The sequence below is a fragment of the Orcinus orca genome, chromosome 3 (genome assembly GCF_937001465.1).
Source record: "Orcinus orca chromosome 3, mOrcOrc1.1, whole genome shotgun sequence".
NCBI lineage: Eukaryota > Metazoa > Chordata > Mammalia > Artiodactyla > Delphinidae > Orcinus > Orcinus orca.
The window spans coordinates 4,978,511-5,003,564 of NC_064561.1; the positions used below are offsets into that span (position 1 = coordinate 4,978,511).

The window sequence follows — 25,054 nt, forward strand, 5'->3', positions numbered from 1 at the left end:
GCCTCAGCCACATCCTTCCATTGCTTCTTGGTGCTCTATTTCTCTTGCATGGGCTTTTCCGACTTAAAGGAAGACACACCACGTAAGAGTTGTGAGTTTACATTTTCTTCGGGGTCTTACTGAGGACTATAGCCCCAGGAGACAGCTACTCAGTTAGCTCTGAGGAAAATGCTCTGAAGAGGCAGGGGGGAATGCCAGTTTATACGTGATTTTTGGCTAGGGAATACATTTGGTCAAGTATACATCTTGGTAAAAGATTACTGCTGGTCACAAAGAACAAATATCTCAAGTTAATGCATTTAGTGCTCTTCTGTGTATGGGAAGATGCAAGAATCTGGAATCATTTAAATGCTTCCTGAGATATATATCTAAATATCTAAGGCCTGCTTGTCCAAAGCATGGAGTGTCTCACCCTGTTCTCCATCCTGAATTCCTCTCAGGGTGTACACTTGGTCAGCAACTGCGGTAGGTTACAGCTTCATACTTGTAGAAATGGGTGGCAAGCAAACGCTTTGTTCATTATTTACATACTTCCCTGCTTTAATCTCTTTTTCTTCTTTCCTTCCTTCCTTGCCTCTTTTTTAAATTAATAATTTATTTATTTATTTATTTTCCCATTACACTTGAATTAAGAGCGATTTATTAACTCCATAGACATTTCTCATAATCCAGAAGTTCTCTTTGTAATTTCTAGATGATTTTATTTTCACTAAAAGCATATATTTGGAATACCTCATTACAGGATGGGGTTGATGGATAAAGAACAATTTTTTAGACCATGCTCTAAAATTAACTTTATTACAGTAAGCTATACTTTGTGTGTAAATCACTGGAATTTGTGGTGATTCCTCTCTCCCTGGCCAGGTCCAGAGTCATTGACGCCTAAAGCTGGAGGTCATCTGGTCCAGTCCTTTTATATAGTAAAAACTGAAACCAGAGATAGAGGGATTTTCATTGGAGTAAAAATTGCTTCAGGGACTTCCCTGGTGGTGCAATGGTTAAGAATCCGCCTGCCAGTGCAGGGGACACGGGTTCAAGCCCTGGTCCGGGAAGTTCTCACATGCCACGGAGCAACGAAGCAAGTGTGCCGCAACTACCGAGCCTGTGCTCTAGAGCCCGCGAGCCACAACTACGGACGCCCGCGTGCCTACAGCCTGTGCTCCGCAGCAAGAGAAGGCACGACAATGAGAAGCCCACGCACCACAATGAAGAGTTGCCCCCATTCGCCGCAACTAGAGAAAGCCTGTGCGCAGCAATGAAGACCCAGTGCAGCCAAAAATAAATAAATTTATTAAACAAAATTGCTTCCATATTTCCCAACAGGGAACATTATAAAATGAAACAGTAATAGAAGAGGCTAACAAACAGCAAAAGAGTCCAATTTTTGTTTTATCTTCCTCCCTAATTTCTCTGCCTCCTTTCAACTCCCTTGCTGTGGTGAAATTCTCAAAAGCTGAGGAAAAAGAGGAAAGAAAGGGCGAAATAAAAACTGGGTTTTTATTTTATTTTATTTTTTAAACTGGGTTTTTGACTCCTGAAAAATGGAAACTTGTATATGGTAGGTAATTTTCAGAACCCGCACTTCTGAAACATCATGCCTATAGCATATGTCAGCACCCTTTATGCTTGTTTTTATTTATTTATCTTTATGTTTTCATGCTCTGTGAATTTTATTCTTTTTTATTTTTTGAAAATTTTATTGGAGTATCGTTGATTTACAGTGTTCTGTCCCCTCTTTTATTTTTGTGACAGCTTTATTGAGGTGTAACTCACATACCATACCAAAAAATCCATCCATTTAAAGTGTATAATTCACTGCCTTTTAGTACATTCACAGAACTGTGCGTCTATTACCATAATGAATTTTAGAACACAATCATCCCCCACCCCCAAAACCCGGTACCCATCAGCAGTTAGTCCCCGGTACCCCCTCCCTCAGCCCTAGACAACCACTGTGCTGGTTACTTTTATGGGTTAACTTGATGGCCCACAGAGTGCCTGGATATTTGGCCAAACATTATTGTAGGTATGTCTGCGAGGGTGTTTCTGGATGATGTTGACATCTGAATCAGTGAACTGAGTAAAGCAGATTGCCCTCACTAATGTGGGTGGGCCTCATCTAATCAGTTGAAGGCCTGAAGAGAGAAAAATAAAAGCTGATTAAGAGGAAACTCCTCCTGCCTGACTCCTTGGAGTTGGGATATTGGTTTTTTTTCTTGCATTTATGTTATTTTTTAAAATTTATTTATTTTATTTTTAGCTGCATTGGGTATTCATTGCTGCACGCGGGATTTCTCTAGTTGCTGCAAGTGGGGGTTACTCTTTGTTGTGGTGCGCGGGCTTCTCATTGTGGTGGCTTCTCTTGTTGCGGAGCACGGGCTCTAGGCATGCAGGCTTCAGTAGTTGTGGCACGTAGGCTCAGTAGTTGTGGCTCACGGGCTCTAGAGCGCAGGCTCAGTCGTTGTGGCACATGGGTTTAGTTGCTCCACGGCATGTGGGATCTTCCTGGACCAGGGCTCGAACCCGTTTCCCCTGCATTGGCAGGCAGATTCTTAACCACTGTGTCATCAGGGAAGTCCTCTTGCATTTGTTTTTATTTTTATTTCCTTTCTTTATACTTAAACTGAAACATTGGTTATTTCTGTCTTCATACTCAAACTGAAATATCAGCTCCCCCCATTGGCTGGAGCCTGTGGACCTTTGGACTGAACTACACTATCATCTCTCCTGGGTCTCCAGCTGGCCAACTGCAGGTTTGGGGGCTTGTTCAGCTCTGTAATCGTGTAAGCCAATTCCTTATAACAAATCTCTCTCTATATATTTTTGTGCACCCTATTGATTCTGTTTGGAGAACTCGGACTAATACAACCGCTAATCCACTTTCTGTCTCTATGGATTTGTCTGTTGGGGACATTTCACAAAAATGGAATCGTGTATCTGATTTTGTATCTGACTTCTTTCTCTTAGCATTGTATTTTCAAGATTCATTAATGTGGTAACATGTGTCAGTACTTCATCCCTTTAACTGCCAGATGATCTTCCATCATATTGATGTATCACATTTTGTTTATCATTCATTGACAGACGTTTGGGTCATTTCAATTTGGGGCTATTGTTAATAATGTTGGGGTGGACATTTGTGTCCAAGTGTTTGTATGGACCTAAGTTTTCATTTCTCTTGGGTACATAGCCGGGAGTGGAATTGCTGCATCACGTAGTAACTCTATGTTTAACTTCTGAGGCACTGCAGGACCATTTTCCACAGATGCTACACCATTTTAGTATCCCACCAGAAATGTGTGAGGGTTCCTGTATTAGTTGGGGTGCTCCAGAGAAACAGAACCAGTAACAGGTGCATATGTAGACAGACTTATGAAGAATTTGCTCATGTGAATTTGCCCCATGACCTGCCATCTGCAAGCTGGAGTTCTAGGAAAGTTGTTGGTGTAATTCCGGTCCAAGTCCAAAGGCCTGAGAACTAGCCCATATTGGGGAGGGCAGCACTCTCCACTCTGTCTGCCGATTCAAATGATAGTTTCTTCCAGAAACACCCAGCAATATTGCCTAACCAGATATCTGAACATCCCATCAAGATGTTGACACATCTGGTCAGGTTGACACATAAAATTAACCACCACTGTTCCAATTTGTCTCCATCCTTGACAGCACTTTTTATTGTCCGTTTTTTTCGAATATAGCCATCCTAGGGGGGGTGCGATGGTATCTCATGATGGTCTTGATTTGCATTTCTTTTTTTTTTTTTTTTTGCATTTCTTTGATGACTAAGGATGTCGAGCCTTACTTCCTTCTTTCCTTTCACAAGTACTTCTCCTTTCTTCTCTGTCATTATTACACTCATTCCCATGCGATACTGTAGACACTCTAATGCCTGAAGAAAACAAGGCCAGCCTGGCCTTGATAGACAGTTAGCAAATATTTCCATGTATAGCTGTTTAATTGTAAACAGTACTATGAAGGAAAGTACCAGTAATAATATAGGCACAAGAGGAGAGAATTTTGATCTAGTCCTGGGGTTAGGGAGAATGATGTAGAAGGTTCCTTGTAAAACTATAAATCCAATCGGGGCCCTCCTCACTCTAACACCTTCAATGGCTCCCTCTTGCCTAGGCAACAAATACTCAGTTCTTAGCCTAGCATTTTAGCTCTGCATAACCTGGTTGCAGTCTCATTTTCTACTTTATTATTATAATTATTTTTTGGCTGCGTGTCATGTAGGATCTTAGTTCCCTGATCAGAGACCAAACCTGTGCCCCCTGCAGTGGAAGCATGGAGTCTTAACCACTGGACTGCCGGGGAAGTCCTCATTTTCTATTTTACAACACACCCACGGGCATCCCCCCACTTCTGCCATAGTGGGGCTCATGATCGTGACAGTGGTCCTTGGCTTTCAAGTGGGGTGACACAATTCATTTCTGGAAGTGCATGATGGTCCTTTTGTTAAAAAAAAAATCTCTTGATGGGTTCTGGTATATAACTTCGGTAGGATTGTTGAAATGTGTGAAGTTCCTTGCGCATCAGTAAAAGCAGATGTCAGGTGCTCTGTGAGAGAAGGGAGTCAGATCTATGAAGAGAGAGGTGAGATGGGGAGAGATGCAGGAGCTAGTGAGAAAACGGAACCCCAACCACTACGGCAAAGAGGAGGGCCCGTGTGAGTTCCCTGTGGCTGCTGTGAAAAATGACCACCAACTCTGTGCCTTAACACTACGGAAGTTCATATTCTTATAGTTCTGAAGGTCAGAGTCTGAAAGGGGTCTCAATAGGCTAAAGTCAAGGTGTTGGTGGCACTGTGCTCCTTCCGGAGAGTCCAGGGTGAGAATCCATTGCCTTGCTTTTTCCAGCTTCAAGGAGCCACCGCATTCCTTGCTTCATGGTCCCTTCTCCATCTTCAAAGCCAGCAGCGCAGCATCTCGTATCTCTCTCTGACTACGGCCTCTGCTTCTATCATCACATCTCTTTCTCTGACCGTCCTGCCTCCCTCTGATAAGAACTTGTGGTGACATTGGGCACACCTGGATAATCCAGGCTCACTTCCCGATCTCAAGGCTTAATCGTATCTGCAAAGTCCCTTTTACTATATAAGATAACATATTCATAGGTTCCGGGGATAACCTCTGGGTTACCCCCAGCTCAAATGCCACCTTCTTTTCTTCTCTTCTTGTTTATGTGTCTTTCAAAGAACTCAGAGTAGAGTGGGGGAAACAGCTGTCTAAAAAAAAATCTATTGATGTGGAATCTAGAAAAATGGTACAGATTAACTTATTTGCAAAGCAGAAGTAGAGACACAGATGTAGAGAACAAATTTATGGATACCAAAGGGGAAAGGGGAGTGTGAGAGGAATATACACTATTGATACTATGTATAAAATAGATAACTAATGAGAACCTACTGTATAGCACAGGGAACTCTACTCAATGCTCTGTGATGACCTAAATGGGAAGGAAATCTAAAAAAGAGGGGATATATGTATACATATAGCTGATTCACATTGCTGTACAGCAGAAACTAACACAACATCGTAAAGCAGCTATACTCCAATGAAAATTAAAGAAAAAATCTATTGAAATACCACGTGGTAAGTGGTTTATTCTGGAAGCAGAGAGAGTCAGCCTGAGTGTTCAGGAAGCATTATGAAGATGCAAGATGTGTAGGATGGTCTTGTGGGGGATGCCTTTGATATCTGTCAGACCCGGGTTTCAATCCCAGCTCCTCCAGAGTTACGTGGTCTTAGGGAAATTGTATAACCTCTTTTTTTTTTTTTTTTTTTTTTTTGCGGTACGTGGGCCTCTCTGTTGTGGGCTCTCCCGTTGCGGAGCACAGGCTCCGGACGCGCAGGCTCAGCGGCCATGGCTCACAGGCCCAGCCGCTCCGCGGCATGTGGGATCCTCCCGGACCGGGGCACGAACCCGTGTCCCCTGCATCGGCAGGCGGACTCTCAACCACTGCGCCACCAGGGAAGCCCAAATTTCTGTTGTTTAAATCATCTAGTTTGTTGTTCTTTGTTATGAGCACCCTAGCTAACTCATAGACCGGCACATGGAAAGCTCTCTATACAAAGTAGCCATCCGTTCAGTTATTAGGAGACGGCTCCACCGAGGGTTTTTATTTTTAATTGTAGTGAAACCCACACAATACAAATTTTACCATTTTAAGTGTACAGTTCAGAGGTGCTAAGTACATTCACATTGTTGTGCAATCATCCCCACCCTCCATCTCCAGAACTTTCTCACCTTCCCGAACAGAAACTCTGTCTCCGTTAAACACTAACTCCCCATCCCCCTCCCCCAGCCCCTGACCCCCCCATCCCACTTTCTGTCCCTATGGATTTGACTCCTCTAGGGACCTCTTATGAGTGGAATGACACAGTATTTTGTGATTGGCTTATTTCACTCAGCATAATGTCCTCGAGGTCCACCCATGTAGCATGTGTCAAATTTCTTTCCTTTTTCAACTTGAATAATATTCTATTGTCTATATATATCACATTTTGTTTATCCATTCACCGATTGATGGACACTCTGGTTGCTTCCACCTCTTGGCTATTGTGAATAAATAGTGCTGCTATGAACATGGTTGTAGAAATATCTCTTTGAGTTCCTGCTTCCAATTTGTTCAGGTCGATACCCAGTAGTGGGATAGCTGTATCTTACTCTTAATTTTTTTGAGGAGTCTCCGTACTTTTTTCCATAGTGGCTGTATCAATTTATGTTTCCACCAACGGTGCACAATGACTCCCTTTGCACCACATCCTTGCCAATATTTGTTATGTCTTGTCTTTTTGATGATAGCCATTCTGACAGGTGTGAGGGGATAGCTCATTGTGGTTTTTTTTTCTTCTTCTAGTTTTCTTGAGATATAACTGACATACAGCACTACAAAAATACTACATAGTTATGACTATATTCTCCACACTGTATTTCATAACCATGACTCACTTATTTTGCAACTGGAAATTTTTGTACCTCTTAATCTCCCTCACCAAATTTCTTTCCTTCCACCCCCTTACTCCCCTCTGGCAACCACCTGTTTGCTTTCTGTACCTATAACTCTGTTTATGTTCTGTTCTGTTTGTTTATTTGTTTTGTTTTTTAGGTTCCACATGTAAGTGACATCACACAGTGTTTGTCTTTCTCTGTCTGCCTTATTTCACTTAGCATAATGCCCTCTAGATCCATCCATGTTATCTCAAATGGCAAGGTTTGATTCTTTTTTTTATGGCTGAGTAATATTCTGTCTATCTATCTGTCTATCTATCTATCTATCTATCATCTATCTATCACATCTTCTTTATCCATTTATCTATTTTTGGGCACTTAGGTTGTTTCTATATCTTGGCTGTTGTAAATAATGCTGCAATGAACAGATGGGTGCATATATCTTTTCTTATTAGTGTTTTTAAATCTTTGGATAAATACCCAGGAGAGGAATTGCTGGATCATATGGTAGTCCTATTTTTAATTTTTTGAGGAATCTCCATACTGTTTTCCATAGCAGCTTCACCAATTTACTTTCCCACCAACAGTGTACTAGGGTTTCATTTCTCCACATCATCACCGACACTTGTTATTTGTTGTCTTTTTGATAATAGCCATCTGACAGGTGTGATCATTGTGGTTTTGATTTATATTTTCCTGATGATTAACGATGTTGAGCACTTTTTCATGTATCTGTTGGCCATTTGTATGTCTTCTTTGGAAAAATGTCTCTTCAGTCTCTGCCCATTTTTAAAATTGGATTCTTTTTTTCTTTTTCTTTCTTTTTTTTTTTTTTTGCTGTTGAGTTGTATGAGTTCTTTATACATTTTCTGTATCAATCCATTGTCAGATATATGGTTTGAAAATATGTTCTCCCATTCCCTAGGATGCCTTTTCATTTTGTTGTTGGTTTCTTTTGCTGTGCAGAAGCTTTATAGTTTGATATAGTCCCACTTGTTTATTTTTGCTTTTGTTGCCTTTGCTTTTGATGTCAAATCCAAAAAATCATTGCCAAGACCAATGTTAAGGAATTTATCATTATGTTCAGGTCTTTAATCTATTTTGAGTTTATTTTTGTGTATGGTGTAAGATAGGGATCCAGTTTCATTCTTCCACATGTGACTGTCCAGCTTTCCCAGCACTGTTTATTGAAGAGGCTATCCTTTCCCCATTGTATATTCTTAGGTACTTTTTCATAAGTTAATTGATCATATATGCATATATTTATTTCTGGTCTCTCTATGTGTCTGTTTTTATGCCAACACTACGCTGTTTTGACTACTATAACTTTGTAATATAGTTTGGAATCAGGAACTATGGTGCCTGCAGCTTTGTTTTCTTTCCTAAGATTGCTTTGGCTAATTGGGGTATTTTGTGGCTCCATACAATTTTGGGATTATTTTTCTACTTCTGTGAAAAGTGCCATTGAAATTTTGATAGGGATTGCATTGAACCTAAAGATTGCTTTGAGTAATACAGACATTTTGACAATATTAATTCTTCCAATCCACGACCATGATATATATTTCCATCTGTTTGTGTCCTCTTCAATTTCATCAATGTCTTCTAGTTTTCAGTGCACTGATCTTTCACCTCTTAGATTAAATTTTTGAATTATAAATGGGATTGTTTCCTTAATTTCTCTTTCTGATAGTTCACTGTTAATGCATAGAAATGGAACTGATTTTTGTATATTGATTTTGTATCTTGCAACTTTACTGAATTTATTAATTCTAACAGTTTTTTTGTGGGATATTTAGGGATTTCTATATATAAAATCACATCAGCTACAAATAGAGACAGTTTTTCTTCTCTCTTCCTGATTTGGATGCCTTTATTTCTTTTTCTGCCTAATTGCTCTGGCTAGGACCTCCAGTAGTATGTTGAATAAAAATGGTGAGAGTGGGCATCCTTGTCTTGTTCCTGATCTTACAAGAAAAGCTTTCAGCTTTTCACCATTGAATGTGATGTTAGCTGTGGCCTTGTCGTATATGGCCTTTTTTATCTTGAGGTACCTTCTCTCTATAGGCAGTTTGTTGAAACTTTTATCATGAATGAATGTTGAATTTTGTGAAACGATTTTCCTGCATCTGTTGAGATGATCGTATGGTTTTTATCCTTCATTTTGTTAATGTGGTGTAGTACACTGATTATTTGCATATGTTGAACCATTCTTGCATCCCTGGAATAAATCCCACTTGATCATGGCGTATGATCCTTTAAATGTATTGTTGAATTTGGTTTGCTAATATTTTGTTCCTTCTTAACCCAAAGGAAAACCTAGATGGCAGGTTTTAATAATTCAAGATGATTAAATCTTGAATAATCAAAGTCAGGATAAGGTCCTAGGATAAGGTCCTAGGATCAGACGTTCATTGGTTAGGTAGTTGCCATGGTGATGGGAGGAGAGTAGGGAAATGATTGATACCTTTTACCCCATTAAGTTGCATAAGCTGATGACAATTTCCAAAGAACTTCCAGCTACAGGGTCTCTGCCTCCTACTGGGGAAGAGAAGTTACTCTAAGATCTCCGAGGATTTTGTGATCAGGAAAGGGGTGGGTGTGAGGTTGGTTTCTGGTGGCTATAGCAGAGGGAATAAAGGAGTGATTGTTTTGAAGGAAAGAAGAAGGAAGAAAACAAATAAAAGCGGGAAGGAAGAGGTTGGGAGAAGTTTGGCAATATCTGAGAAACCAGAGCTCTGTAAGCCCAGGTGGTTTTTTAAAAATTAAGTTAATTGGGCTTCCCTGGTGGCGCAGTGGTTGAGAGTCCACTTGCCAATGCCGGGGACACGGGTTCGTACCCCGGTCCGGGAAGATCCCACATGCCGCGGAGCGGCTAGGCCCGTGAGCCATGGCCGCTGAGCCTGCGCATCTGGAGCCTGTGCTCCGCAACGGGAGAGACCACAATAGTGAGAGGCCCATGTACCGCAAAAAAAAAAAAAAAAAAAAATTAAATTAATTAAGTAACTTATTTTGCAGGGAGGTGTTGGGGAGGGGGCACTGTGAAAATGCCAGGACAGAGATGAGGTCTCAGCCTGGTACTTCAAGCCAGGTAAAGTGAGAACAATTTTGAGCAGTGTGGAATTTTGGAGAGTGTTGGATCAGGAAATCCACAAGCCATTAAAGAAGAAACAGATATTTACATCCAAGGACGTAAAAATAAAAAGAATGCACAGCAAAAAAAAAAAAAAAAAAAAAAAAAAATCATAGGCAACGTCAAAAGTGAAAAGACAAACTGAGAAGATATTTGCAACTCATATTACAGATAAAGGGCTAAATTCCTCAACATAGAAAAACTTTGTACAAAACAGAAAGCAAAAGGTTGATGACTCAGTTAAGAAAAACTGGGTAAGGCGTGGACACATTGCAAAACTATTTGGCGGTTTCTCAAAAAAAATATATATATATTTCATATTATTTCATATTCTTTTCCATTATGGCTTATTACCAGATATTGAATATAGTTATGTGAATGCATTAATGCCACTTTAACAGGGTTAATTTTATTTTATGTGAATTTTACCTCAATTAAAAAAAAAGAATGTCTACACATGATTTTACAGAAAAGAAAATACAAATGATTCAAATGACACTGAAGTATGGGGGCGGGGAATAGGCTCCCCTTTTATTAGAAATAAGACAAATGAAAAGCTTCTTTTCACATCCCACAGAGCAGCCATGGTCACATGGTGCAGATTAAAAATCTAAATTGGTTCAACACCTGTAGAGGCCAATTTATTAATAAATATCAAAATTATAAACACACCCTCTTGGACCCAGCCATTCCACTTCTAGGAATTTATCCTACAGATATAGGTGCAAAATGACCTAGATATTGTAGAAGAAAAAGAAAGGTATCAGACGTGGAAAGGAAGAAATAAAATGGTTTTTATTTTTAGAAGAGTTTTTAAAAAGTACTTTAACCAAAAACTGTTGGATCTAATAAACAGATTCTGTAAAGTAAAACAAAGAAACAAACAGAAAAACAGCACACACACCCCCCCAATCAATATAGAAACATCAATTATGTTTCTGTGCATTAACAATGCAATCTCACGGTGGTCCAGTGGTTAGGACTCTGCCCTTCAGATGCCCTTCAGATGGGTGTGGGTTCATTCCCTGCTTGGGGAACTAAGATCCCACATGCCACATGGTGCGACCAAAAAAAGAAAAAATAATAAAAAAGTTTAAAAAAAAGCCAATGCATTCTCAGGAAGAGAAATACAACCTTTGGATACAATACAATAATAAAATAATAAAATACTTACGAATAAATTGACGATAAAACAAAGAAAAAACTCCTTCTCAACAAATCTGGGCCAGGAAGTGCAATGGTCAAGGGCACACCCACTGAATCCCAAAAAAAGTCTCATCAGCGTTTCTGGAGGGCAGCAGAGGCGGAGTAAGGTTGGTGCAGAGAATGTCCCCGTGGGCTAAGAAGGTAAGGCGCTGGGAGGCGACAGAGCAGCTTTGGTGAAAGTTGAGGCGTAGCAGGCTGATGCTGTGGGCTGTGGGGAAGCAGATGGCCACGCTCAGGGTGGCGCTAAGGGGCTTGGCGGTCCACGTAGAGGAAGAGCAGTTGGCTAAGGTCACCTGGATGTGCAGCCTATAAATGCCATCACGTTGGATACGCAGCTGCCCGTTGTCCAGCTCTGGCCCATGCACGAAGGAGCGGCCCAGGGCTGGGCTTCCCTGCCAGCGCAGCCTGGGGTCCTGCCGCGATCCTGAGAGGGTTGTGGGAGAAGGGATGGAAGGATGGAGGTTTAGGGAAACTGAGTGCTATAGAGGCAATGCCCCAAACTCCCATGTTGAAACCTAACCCCCAAGGGGATGGAATTAGAAGGTGAGCCATTGGGAAGTGATTAGATCATGAAGGTGGAGCCCTTATAAAAGAGACCCCATATCCACTGATGGATGAATGGAGAAAGAAGATGTGATATCTATATATCTATATATCTGTATATACACATACACACACATATATGTATACATGTACATATGTACGGATTGTGCGTGTATATATATACACACACCATACACACATATATATAAAATGGATAAAGATGTTTATATATATTATTATATATATATGTGATATTATACATATATATATATATATAATTCAACCATAAAAAAAGAAGGAAATTCGGCCACTTGTGACAACATGGGTGGACCTAGGGGTAAGTCAGACAAAGACAAATACTGTATGACTTCCCTTATACGTGCAATCTAAAAGGAAACAAAACCCAAACTCATAGATACCGAGAACAGACTGCTGGTTGCCACAGGTGGGAGCCGGGGTGGGCAAAATAGGTGAAGGTGGTCGAAAGGTAAAACTTATAAAATAAGTTATAAACTAAGTCCTGGCGGTGTCATGTGCAGCATGGTGACTAGAGTTAATGACACTGTGTTGTATATTTGAAATTTGCTAAGAGAGAAGATTTTACAAGTTCCCATGGCAAGAAAAAAAATTGTAACTATGTTAGCTAGACACTGTGGCGATCGTTTTGTAATATATACAAATAGAGAATCATGTTGTACACCGGAAACTAATACAACGTTGTATGTCAACTATATCTCAATTTAAAAAGAGAAAGAGTGACTTCCCTGGCGGGTTCAGTGGTTAAGATTCCGTGCTTCCAATGCAGGCATACGGGTTCCATCCGTGGCTGGGGAACTAAGATCCCGCATGCCCCGCGGGGCCGGGTGGGATGATGTGGGGGTGGCCAAAGAATAGAAAGAAAAAAAAAAAGAAAGGGGGGTGGGGAGAGAAAGAGAAGAGCTCGGAGAGCTCTCTCCCTCCCTTTCAGCCACGTGAAGACCCAGCAAAAAGATGAGAAGATGGCTGGCTGGGGACTTCCCTGGTGGTCCAGTGGTTAAGACTCCATGTTCCCAATGCATGGGGCGTGGGTTCCATCCCTAAGTCGGGGGAGCTAAAATCCCACAGGCCACGCAGCTAAAGAACAGAAGCAAGATTGTGAAAAATTCAATAAAGACGTTAAAAATGGTCCACATCAAAAAAAAAAAAAAACTTAAAAAAGAAAAAAAGAAGATGGCTGGCTGCTTATGAACCAGGAAGCGGGCTCTCGCCAGACACCAGATCTGCCGGTGCCTTGGACTTCACAGCCCCCAGAACCATGAGAAAGAAATGTCTTGTTCATAAGCCATCTTGTCTGTTATTCTGTCATAGCAGCCTGAGCAGAAAGCACCCGGAGAAAAAAGACGAAGATTTCCCTCCGTTACAAAATGGAATGAACACACACCCAGCCCTCTGGGGATGAGTCGGGGGGTGGGGGGGAGAGGCCCAAAGAGAAAGGGGGTTAGAGAGAGGCTGGGAGAGTACTGCCAAATGCACCCGCCCTCACGTTCCTTCACGTCCTTGCTCCAAAGCCCCCTTCTCAGGGATGCCTTCCCCGATGACCGCATCTTCAAGGGCAAACCCAACGCTGGCCTGCCCGATCCCCCTCCCTTACTTAATATTCCTCCCAGAAGTACCAGATGCGTGTTTTACTCTCTTGCCGTGCTGCATATTTTCCTTGTTTATTTATTTATTTTCTGATCCCCTTGGTAGAAGGGCAACACCGACAGGGCAGGGATTTCTGTCGGTTCTGTGGGCTCTCGGAACACCCAGAACAGGGCTTGCCTCACAGTAGCCGCTTAATTAGTGTTTGTGGCCTCAGTGAGGGCACGTTAGTGATGGTTATTAGCTTGGTTTAATTGATTTGGGATCTCCCAAGGGAGAAAACAAAAGGCTGAGCCAGGAAGCAGGTGCTCAACAGAACGCCGCCATATCTCCCTCTCTTTGTTTCTTTTTCTCATCCTTTGTCAATTTCTCTCTCTCTCTCTCTCTCCCTCCCCCACCCTCTTTCTTTTCTCTTTCTCCAACACACATATGCATCTGGTTTTACCTGTGCGATTCAGCTGCAGCTCCGCTAAGTCCCACTGGAAGAAAAGAAAAGAAAAGAAAAGAGACCAGACGTCTTGAGTGTTCCCGAGGGAAGAGCTCTCTTTTCTCGACCCATCCTTCTATCCACCCATCATCCCACCGGACTGAGTTGGGACCTTTGTGAAGAACTCTTAAAGAGAAAGTAGGTTTGAACTAGCCGTGAGCATGAAGAGAAGACCTTCTGAAGAACTTCTTAGTTTCCAGGATATAACACAGGGCGCCTCGGCACACCCGCCTCTCTCCCCTGCAAAGCTCTCCCACCCCCGTAATGCAGCCCCCAAAGCCAGACCCTGTGGTAGGTGTCCAGGGTTCCTCCTGTCCTTGGAGGTCCCGGAACCGCCCCTTCCCAGCTTTGAGAAGCCCCCAGCAGCCTCTGAGTCAGCCTGCTGGGGGAACACCAAAGACGAGTCATTTTCCAGGCCCCCATACGGTATGTATCTTCCTCCACCCCGGGATCTCCACCCGGGATTTACCTCCTGGTGTCGGCAGAACTGACTATCCAGAGCCGGAGACCCCCGGGGGCAGCCTTGCCCCCGCCTCCCCTCCCTGCTCTGGTCTCTCTCGCTCTGTTCTTTTCCACCAGCTCTTTCTTCCTGGCAGTTGTCTTTTCTATTGTTTGGCCACGCCACGTGCTATGCGGGCTATTAATTCCCCAGACCAGGGATCGAACCCCCCGCCCCACTGCGCTGGAAGCGAGGGGTGTTAACCACTGGACGGTCAGGGAAGCCCCCCTGGCAGATTTTTATTCATCTCATTCTGATCTTTTTGTTTTCTTTTTCTTTTTTGGTCGCGAGTCTGTTAGTCTGCGCTCTAGCTCACCATCCCTCTGCCCTGAGCTGATTCTTTCCTCAGTTGCTTACCTGCCCTCGGCGCTGCACCCCCTCCCCAGGTCCCGGCCCCGGCTGGAGGTCCCCATGCTCCTGAGCTTGCAGGAGGCAGATGTACATCTGTCTCTCTCATCCTCCCTTCTGGACTTACCCCAGTTGAATCCACCTGCTGCTTTCGGGTGAGGCGCACACTGCACACCAGGCAGCCTATCACCATGCCAAGGAGAAGCAGCAACAAAGCCACCCTCCGGATGGACACCCAGGGCCGGTGGGGCACCTGGCAGCCCGAGGCTTCTTCTGCTCTCATGATCCTCTGCAGGCACTTCATCAGCTGTGTGGCGGGGTGGAGGGTGTGTAGAGGCAGGAAGAGGGAAGGAACCTCAGCTCTCATGCAGCTATGGGGCCCTCTGCCTGCCTGAACCTGCCAGGGACCAACCATGCCCCACCCTGGGGATGTCCGGCAAAGGGAGGGACCAGACTCAGTTCTACAGTGCAGGGAATTCCCCTCCAGCTTCTGCCGGTCCCCAGTCTGCAGAGTAGGTGGGCCAGGGTGCCCCTCAATTTTTCTATGTAACTTCCCACACTCACCTTCCTGGTACTCATTCAACAAACCTTCATTGAACATCCACTATGGGCCAGATGCTCTGCTGGGCCTCAGGGCTACAGCCACAGCACCCAGGGATGGAGGAGGGGTCCCCCAATATCCATGTGTTCCTCTCCATCTTCCCAGCCTCCCTGACGCCCCCGTGGTGGGACCACCCCTGATGCGGTCACATGACTGACCTGCCTAATAGGAAGAGAGAAGAAGCGGACCAAGGGTCACTTCCATAGCCTGATCTTGTAAACATGCCACACTGCCTTTCAATTCTCTTGCCCTGTGGTCTTGGAGGACACCCGTTCTGGATGACTGTAGTGGCTTGAATATGTCACCCCCCAATTCATGTCCACCCAGAACTTCAGCACGTGACCTCATCTGGCAACAGGGTCTTTGAGAAGTAAGGATGAGGGTGGACCCTACATCCCATGATGTCTTCATAGGAAAAGGAGAGGACACACAGAGACACAGAGGAAAGTTGGAGGTAGACATTGGAGTGACGCAAAATACACCAAAGAACCCCAAGGATTGCCGGCAAACCCCAGAAGCCAGAAAGAGGCAAAGAAGGAATCTCCCCTAAAGCCTTTGAAAGGAGCGCAGCCCTTCGGACACCTTGATTTCAGATCTCTGGCCTCCAGAATGGTGAAAGAGTAAATTTCTGTTGTTTCAAGCCACTAGTGGGTGGTGCTCTGTTACGGCAGCCTCAGGAAACGAGTAACAACGGCGTAGCTGCAAGATGAAGAGACACTACCTGGGCTTTGTAGGGTTGGGACAGTACTTTGTTAGTATCAGTGAATCAAGCCACTCAGCTGTCACAGACCGTATGTGCCAAGTACACGTGGCTGTGGTCTAAGAAGCTTTACTTGTAGACACTGAGACTTGAAAATTTCATTCCAGAGTGAGGAGTTACAGTGGCCTGGCCTGGGCTGGGAGTGGGGTGGGGGAGAGAAGAAGGAGGTGAATAGGAGGTGGATAGATGTCAGAGCTGGAGCCAGCAGCATTGCTGGTGTGGGAGGGCAGGTAGAAGAAAGAGGGGAGACAAAAGTGTCCAGAATTCCTGGGATCCAGGTGATCGTACACTCCCTGAGACCCCCAACTACAGAAGGAATTTCCTTTATGAAAACCCTAGGATCCCAGGCCTGAGGGTTTAGCCAGCAGCACCCTCGAAGGGACATTAAGCTCTCCTGAGCCTGGGGGCGTGATCCTCGGAACTGTCCCCGACCTTCTTTCATACGGTGTGAAACCCCCGCTGGGTTCTAAAGTCTAGCTCTGCTGGCTAACTCCATCTGCAAGACCTTCCAATCCCTGTCTTGTCATGGTCCCCACTCTGGACCTTTGATGGTTCTTTGCAGCCCACCTGGTGTCCCTTCCCTACCTCCATCTAGCTGAAAGCCATTCACAGTCAAAAAGAATCGCTACCGAGCATGGTTCAGTATGTAGGATCTGGAGTTTCTCAACACACCTGGATTCCAATCTCTGGAATGTCACGTTTTAGCCTTTGGGAAACTCACACCCCCATCAACTTAAGTTCAACGTTTCCATCTATACAATGGGCTGTGAGATACAACAAACTGGTGAATATACATAAAAAAAGCAGCGTCACAGATAGAACAAACTGGTGGTTACCGGTGTGTGTGCGGACAATATAGGAGTAGGGGAGTGAGAGGTTCAAACTACTGGCTGTAAGACAGATTCCACCATGTACCGTTCAACATGGGGAATGTAGCTGATACTCTGTAATAACTGCAAATAGAAAGCAACCTTTAAAAATTGTATTAAAATAAAAAATTTAAATAATAATAAAATGGGCTGTGATGAGATTTTAAGGAGAGACACATGCGAGGCCCTTAGCATAGCACAGGCACACAGCAAGTGGTCAATAAAGGCTAGCTTTTAATGTTGCTCTATCCCCCCAGGAAATGCTCATTAGAACAAGGGAATGGGTACAAGCAGAAAATTCACAAAGAAGTTCAGGCGGCTGATCAACACAGAAAGATGACGCCAGCCCTCTTGGCTATAAAATGCAAATTCCGTCACTTTCACAAACAAAAAAGAAACCATGAAAGTGAAACGGAGCAGGGCCCTGTGGTCCTTCCTCCCAACGTCCTCCGCCTACCTTTTGTCTGTAGACAAATTTCAGCCAAAGAATAAGTTTAATCAGAGAAGGGAGAATGCAGAAACAAAGGAAAACAGTCCAATAAGACTAAATAATAATAGTTTAGTCATTAAGCAAAATCAAGGACCTATAGTTGCTTCTCGAGGGCTCTAGATAATATTCTGAGCCCTATCCTGTGAGCTGTCTTGCAGATAACCGAAACCTCCACCAGGTGGAAGAAGTTAACTACACGATGACCGGAATGTAGCCAGGACATAAGTTGCCACAGTTCCAATAATTGGCCTTAAGGAAATGGGAACAAACCGACCCTGAAAATGAAGACTTGAACGGTACTTGGAACAATCAAGATGATGCTGGTCAGACCACCGCTGACCAATTTCAAAATGACTGTTTCTGCATGTAGTCCCCTCCCCCCATGTATAAAAGCTCTTGCCCACTGATTATGGGGGGCGGAGGGTCGGCCTTTGGTCAGAAGTCCGCCCTCTGCCCCCCGCCATCCCCCACCCCCGTCGCCGGCATCTGAAAATAAAGCAAACTTTCCTTTCCAACGACCTTGCCTCTTTATTGGCTTTTGAACAGTGAACAGCCAGACCCCAGTTTCAGTTATGAAAGTACTGATGTACAGTTATGTACAGTTAAGTACATACAACTGTACAGTTAAGTACAGTTATGAAAGTATGATACATTCATAAAAATTCATCTGGGTGCAGTGCAGACTTTTTAAGTATGTTAGAAAAAAACGAAGACATAAAAGAGAATGTTGCTATGTTTCACATATAAATAATGTCTGCATTAAAAATACCTTCCAAGTTAAAGGCACACACACACACACACGCAGCAAGACAGAAAAAAGAAAGGTTTGCAAGGCCCAAAATAGACAAAACTGTTCTAAGATATATAACTCAGAAGTTAAGTCATTAAGAAGTGACTAACACTTTCTAGAAAATGAAATGAATACGAAGTCGGGTTCTTAAAAGATACACGACCGAATGTGAAACGCGATATTCTCTCTGTTCTGAATAAGATAACTAAGAATTAAAAGCACACGGAATACACCTTTTCTTTTGCACCTATCGTAATTTGGTCAATGATCAGAGCGTTGGTCGAATCTGAAGATTCGCGGTGTTGCAAGCATGTAGGTGAAAAGCATCCCTAATACCCGGATGCTGGGATTTGAAATGGATCCAGCCTTTTGAAAGGACAGTTTGGCAAATCCATCAAGATCCCCAAATGCGCCTCCCCTAACGTCCATCAGTTTCACTTCAAGGATTTCATTTCGTAAGCACACTCGCACGCACGTGTCACAAACGGAGATGTACACACACAAATTCAATGTGGCACCTGTCGTGGTAACAAAGAGACAGAAAGCAATCCAAAGAGTCATTCATATTGAGGGCTTATTCCCATGCTAAGGACTCGGCAGGTATCACCTTTTGGAACCTTCACCCGAGCCCTAGGAACTGGGTGATGCCCTGATGCTCATTTTCCACCGAAAGCAGGCTCAGAGACATATCAGCTTAATCCACACAGCAAAGAACTTGAAGGCAGGAAGTGCCTGGCTTTCATTGCACATTTGCATCACTTGCCTGGGTTTTCCCACTGCTCTGGATTACTGGGCTGGGGACACTGCGGGGGCTCCGTCGATCGATTGCTCTCTAGACGATGCAGTTCTGCTTGGGGTGGTTGGCTGGTGTTTGAGGAAGTATTGAAAGCAGAGCTTCCTCCACCTGCAAGCAAGATGAGGCTGCAGGGAGGGGATGTGATGGGCTCCCTTCCCCTTGCAAGGTAATTTTCCCCCTTCTTCAGGACTTCTGAGAAGCCAGGGGAGACCGGGCACAGTGCAGGGGAGGGGGTGGAGGGAGGCGGCCCTGGGGGCGGAAATCTGGGTGCAGGAAGTAAGATCGCCCCTGGGAACCAGGGGCGGCTTGAAGATGCCAACTCAGGTGTCCCTTTGCTGTGAATGTCCCCAAGTTGCCCTAGGACTGTGCCACTTGGTGTTGTCCTTGCCAGAGTGCTAGCAGGAAGGAAGGAGACCAACGCCTCTCAGTGTTCAGTTCCCCTTTAACTACATAATCTTCCCACTTCTGAACCACCAGGGAAGTCCCTGGCCAATCATTTTGATTTGCCTGATTCTGAGTCCGAATTTGGTTTATCCCAGGGTCCTCCCATGTGTGTGTGCACATCTCTTAGCCAAGACGGATGCTAGCGAAGAGGCCTATGGGTAGGTTGGCATCACTTACTATGAGGTAACGCCCCCTTCCTTTGACCTTCGAGGAGCCTTTCTGTGCGTGTGTAGTCGGGAAGATCTCCTTGACTTCGAGAATGAGGAATATGTGGTCTTCTCTCTGGGCAGGGCTCAGCTTCCTCACCGGCTCCTACTGTTATGGAGTTTCTGTCCCCAGGGAACGAACTCTAGCTGCTCAGCCTGGGGCCCATCTATCTCCTGCCTCAAATCCCCCCGAGAGACGTGAACCCCAAGACATCTTTATTGGGAGGAGGAAGGGTGTAGGTCTATCTTCTGTAGCTTCTTCAGGCTGGCAACGGACTAGCAGACCCTACCTAGCTGGGGTCACAGAGCTCTCACTCTGTCTTGTTAAGGGATCCAGGGTGACTTCTGCTGTTATTCTCGCATGATCTGTTCCAAGGAGTGGCTGGAACCTCTGCGTCTCCTTCATCTTGTCTGGGAAACCGTTGTGTCTTTAGAAAGAACAAAATAGACAAGTGATTAAGATGGCAGGGGCCAAAGATCAGTAAAAGAATTACTGTAACCAGGGGCCCAAGCAGGAGTAATAACTAGGTTATATTTGGTAGCAATTTTAATCCTGGTCCAGATGAGAGTCAGCGTTTGGGTTACCCTGTCCAAAGGAATGGAGCCAGTTGGCATGGTCATATACTTTTTTTTTTTTTTTTTTGCGGTACGCGGGCCTCTCACTGTTGTGGCCTCTCCCGTTGTGGAGCACAGGCTCCGGACGCGCAGGCTCAGCGGCCACGGCTCACGGGCCCAGCCGCTCCGCGGCATGTGGGATCCCCCCGGACCGGGGCACGAACCCGCGTCCCCTGCATCAGCAGGCGGACTCTCAACCACTGCGCCACCAGGGAAGCCCAGTCATATACATTTTTGATGTCCTCTTCTATTAGCCCAGTATGATTGATGTAGGTGTAACAGACCCAGTTAGAAGTAGTTGGAGGAGTGACAACCCGATGTTAATAGCCAAAATAGATCTCATTTCTTTTCAGGAGAATAAGCCTGAAACCCAGTCTGGACCTGGCACTTTGGGGAGACTTCTAGCCAGGTAGCCAGTTGTCTAGTTTTATCTAAGTAGTTTTTAACTTTTGATGTGGTATTAACACATAGATAACAGGTGCTATTCGTCACTACACGTGTTTTCTTGTTAACATACGATCTAAAGCAAGTTCATTGTTTAAAAATATAATAGTTACGAGAGGAGACCTTGAAAAAGTAAGGTAGTGGCCACCAGCCTCCTGCAGACATTGTTTTGAGAGTAGCTGGTGGCATCTCAGGTACGACACAGCTCAGAAAACTCAAGTTCTTAGCAATACAAGGACTTGTCCGAAATCACATCCATAGTGTCACCTAGTTATTTCCTTGGATGTCTGAACCACAGCTATACCATTTTGACTTTTTAATTGTCATTTTCTCCTTAATGGCCAAAGCAGATGTAATCGTTAATGATGTCAGTGTTTCTCTAGGTATGAGAAGATGCAAGAATTTGGGCTCATAAAATCTTCTCCTGAAAATATCTAACTATCTGAAGGCCTGTTCTGCCAGCTTTTCCCAGAGCACAGAGTGCCTCATTCCTGATCTCCACCCAGAACTCCTTTCAGGTGGTGTTGGAGGTCAGCAGCGGCAGTGGCCATGATTTCATCTTTGTAGAGGTAGATGTCAAGTGTCAGTTTCCCGTTGGCAGGGCCCCTTCGTGGTCATAGATTTGACCACGGTTTGGGAGGCATTTCATGACCGTTTTGTCCCACAGTGCTAGGAATGTTCACTCCCAGTTCTGGCGAAGATTTCACTGAGAGGCCCCTCAGTGTGCTATTACAGGACTAGGCATTACGAGTAGCAAAAAGTCTCTGGACCACTTGTCTTACTATTCTCTTAGGATCCAGGAAAATATTCCCTCTTGCTCCTTCCCATATCTAGAGTTACACTCTTACCATCATTGATCCTATATGGAACTAGATATCATTTTATAAGCGGCTCAGTCACACATTTGGTAATGCAAGAAACAACAATTTTGTAAAACAGACAATATAAAAAATAATAGAGCTAGCAGTATTAGTAAAGTCAGAAGTCAGAATTTAAGTCAAGAACTTCCATCAGGTGAAGCCCAGTATATCCCAGGTCGTCTGACTTCATCTGTTCTGTACCAATCCCGATCTTTCAGGGAAATTATACACTGGGACTGTCCATAAGGCACCCAGCCCCGTTTCCTAGTGTTACTAGACTGGTTATCCTTACTACGATTAAATTGTTCCCAACATAGAGGAGCCTTTAAACTTCAGTGACCATAGCCTGGTGTTAACTCCATAAATCCATCCCATAATTGTGGGAGGTTTTATTCCTTCGCTGAAATTGTGCTTGTTGCTCTGATTGAACTTGAGTGATAGAGGAAAATTCATATTTACGGCCAGGGTCAGAGCGGGCATTAGTAACTGGCCAGGTGAGGGGATCCCAACTAATATCAATAGTGACCTGAACATAATTATAATTTTTCTTTTAAAATAAACTTCCTAAGGGCCAACCGATGAGAGCCTTGGAGTGGAGAAATCCACTCAGGTAAACCAGAAGTACTAGACACAGGTAATTGGCCACAGACCCAGCGATTGGATTGATTTTTTAAATTAGCATAGGATTGAGCCCATGATAGAAAAACATTTGACTCATATGCAAAGGCCCAAGAGGTCAGGAAAACACTATAAATGATAATGTGAATCAGGTCCGGTATCTTGGGTAAGCTGTCTGCTTCTGATGCCTTCTTCTCTTCCTGGTGTAAGTATAGCTTCTCCTCTGTTTGAGCATTGTTTCAAGGTGATTTTGAGGTCAGTAGTCCTCCCAGAGGCCAGTCCAGGGCAGGGGCCCTTTGTAAGTGGGAATTAATGCAAGAGTCAGTTCCCTTCAGTTTCAGTGTGCATGAGCTAGTTAAGAGTACCTGATAAGGGTCTTTCCATCTAGGTTGGAGATAGTCTTTTGAATTATGTCTTTTCCAGTATGCTTCATCCCCTGATTGCAGGTCGTGGGGCATCTGACCTTCATCCAAAGGTAGATTACTGAGATAAACTTCAGAAACAAACTTAGAGTGTCCTTTAATAATTCAATTAATCTTTACATTAAAATAACATAACAGCAAAGAATTGTCCAGGAAGGGAGTCTTAGTAAATACAGACCTGGCATAACTGGCATTTAATATTCACTGAAATAATCTTATTCTCTCTAAAATTACCCTCGTGTCTATCAAATATAGCCAAATTAAGACTAATTTGTTTGCAAAATAAGTCTGGTCCAATAAACTTGGCCTGATGATTTATATAACTATAATTGATCATATAGGCTTTTTGCTTGCCGAAAATTTTATAAAGAGCTTCAGATTGAACTTTTTAAAAAAATTTTTAAATTTTATTTTTTTTTTATACAGCAGGTTCTTATTAGTCATCAATTTTATACACATCAGTGTATACATGTTAATCCCAATTGCTCAATTCATCACACCAGCATCCCCACCCCCCTGCCACTTTCCCCCCTTGGTGTCCATATGTTTGTTCTCTACATCTGTGTCTCAACTTCTGCCCTGCAAACTGGTTCATCTGTACCATTTTTCTAGGTTCCACATACATGCGTTAATATACAATACTTGTTTTTCTCTTTCTGACTTGCTTCACTCTGTATGACGGTCTCTAGATCCATCCATGTCTCAACAAATGACCCAATTTCGTTCCTTTTTATGGCTGAGTAATATTCTATTGTATATATGTACCACAACTTCCTTATCCACTCAACTGTCAATGGACATTTAGGTTGCTTTCATGTCCTGGCTATTGTAAATAGTGCTGCAATGAACATTGGGGTGCATGTGTCTTTTTGAATTATGGTTTTCTCTGGGTATATGCCCAGTAGTGGGATTGCTGGATCATATGGTAATTCTATTTTTAGTTTTTTAAGGAACCTCCATACTCTTCTGCGTAGTGGCTGTATCAATTTACATTCCCACCAACAGTGCAGGAGGGTTCCCTTTTCTCCACACCCTCTCCAGCATTTGTTGTTTGTAGATTTTCTGATGATGCCCATTCTAACTGGTGTGAGGTGATACCGCATTGTAGTTTTGATTTGCATTTCTCTAATAATTAGTAATGTTGAGCAGCTTTTCATGTGCCTCTTGGCCATCTGTATGTCTTCTTTGGAGAAATGTCTATTTAGGTCTTCTGCCCATTTATTGATTGGGTTGTCTGTTTCTTTTATATTGAGCTGCATGAGCTGTTTATATATTTTAGAGATTAATCCTTTGTCCGTTGATTCGTTTGCAAATATTTTCTCCCATTCTGAGGGTTGTCTTTTCATCTTGTTTATGGTTTCCTTTGTTGTGCAAAAGCTTTGAAGTTTCATTAAGTCCCATTTGTTTATTTTTGTTTTTATTTCCATTACTCTAGGAGGTGGATCAAAAAAGATCTTGCTGTGATTTATGTCAAAGAGTGTTCTTCCTATGTTTTCCTCTAAGAGTTTTATAGTGTCTGGTCTTACATTTAGGTCTCTAATCCATTTTGAGTTTATTTTTGTGTATGGTGTTAGGGAGTGTTGTAATTTCATTCTTTTACATGTAGCTGTCCAGTTTTCCCAGCACCACTTATTGAAGAGACTGTCTTTTCTCCATTATATATCCTTGCCTCCGTTGTCATAGATTAGTTGACCATAGGTGCGTGGGTTTATCTCTGGGCTTTCTATCTTGTTCCATTGATCTCTGTTTCTGCTTTTGTGCCAGTACCATATTTTCTTGATTACTGTAGCTTTGTAGTATAGTCTGAAGTCAGGGAGTCTGATTCCTCCAGCTCCATTTTTTCCCCTCAAGACTGCTTTGGCTATTCGGGGTCTTTTGTGTCTCCATTCAAATTTTAAGATTTTTTTGTTCTAGTTCCGTAAAAAATGCCACTGGTAATTTGATAGGGATTGCATTGAATCTGTAGATTGCTTTGGGTAGTATAGTCATTTTCACAATATTGATTCTTCCAATCCAAGGACATTGTATATCTCTCCATCTGTTGGTATCATCTTTAATTTCTTTCATCAGTGTCTTATAGTTTTCTGCATACAGGTATTTTGTCTCCCTAGGTAGGTTTATTCCTAGGTATTTTATTCTTTTTGTTGCAAAGTTAATGGGAGTGTTTCCTTAATTTCTCTTTCAGACTTTTCATCATTAGTGTGTAGGAATGCAAGAGATTTATGTGCATAATTTTGTATCCTGCAACTTTACCAAATTCATTGATTAGCTCTAGTAGTTTTCTGGTGGCATTTTTAGGATTCTCTAAGTATAGTGTCATGTCATCTGCAAACAGTGACAGTTTTACTT

At 43.3% G+C, this 25,054-nt stretch overlaps 1 protein-coding gene across 2 annotated transcripts; it reads right to left on the reverse strand.

Moving 5' to 3' along the window:
• Positions 1–10,857: 10,857 nt before the first annotated feature.
• Positions 10,858–15,430, reverse strand: CD70 (CD70 molecule). Of its 2 annotated transcripts, XM_012535686.3 has the most exons (4): positions 14,918–15,430; positions 13,902–13,935; positions 11,587–11,717; positions 11,381–11,501 (listed from the first exon to the last, which is right to left on the reverse strand). In XM_012535686.3, exons 1-4 carry the CDS (start codon positions 15,389–15,391, stop codon positions 11,427–11,429), a joined length of 714 nt encoding a protein of 237 aa, XP_012391140.3. In that variant the 5' UTR covers positions 15,392–15,430; the 3' UTR covers positions 11,381–11,426. The 2 variants fall into 2 exon arrangements, with proteins under 2 accessions (XP_033256805.2, XP_012391140.3); XM_033400914.2 differs by having other exon boundaries at positions 10,858–11,717; positions 14,918–15,396.
• Positions 15,431–25,054: the final 9,624 nt, after the last annotated feature.

What these genes read in the sequence shown, in the direction of transcription:
- CD70 (XM_033400914.2), bottom strand. Translation starts at nt 15,391, where the DNA reads ATGTTCAATGAAGGTTTGTTGAATGAGTACCAGGAAGGTGAGTGTGGG. An exon ending in AGCAGGTGGATTCAACTGGG is followed by an intron (nt 13,936 to 14,917) that starts GTAAGTCCAGAA and finishes CTTTTCTTCCAG; the next exon opens with TGGGACTTAGCGGAGCTGCA. An exon ending in GCTGCAGCTGAATCGCACAG is followed by an intron (nt 11,718 to 13,901) that starts GTAAAACCAGAT and finishes CAACCCTCTCAG; the next exon opens with GATCGCGGCAGGACCCCAGG.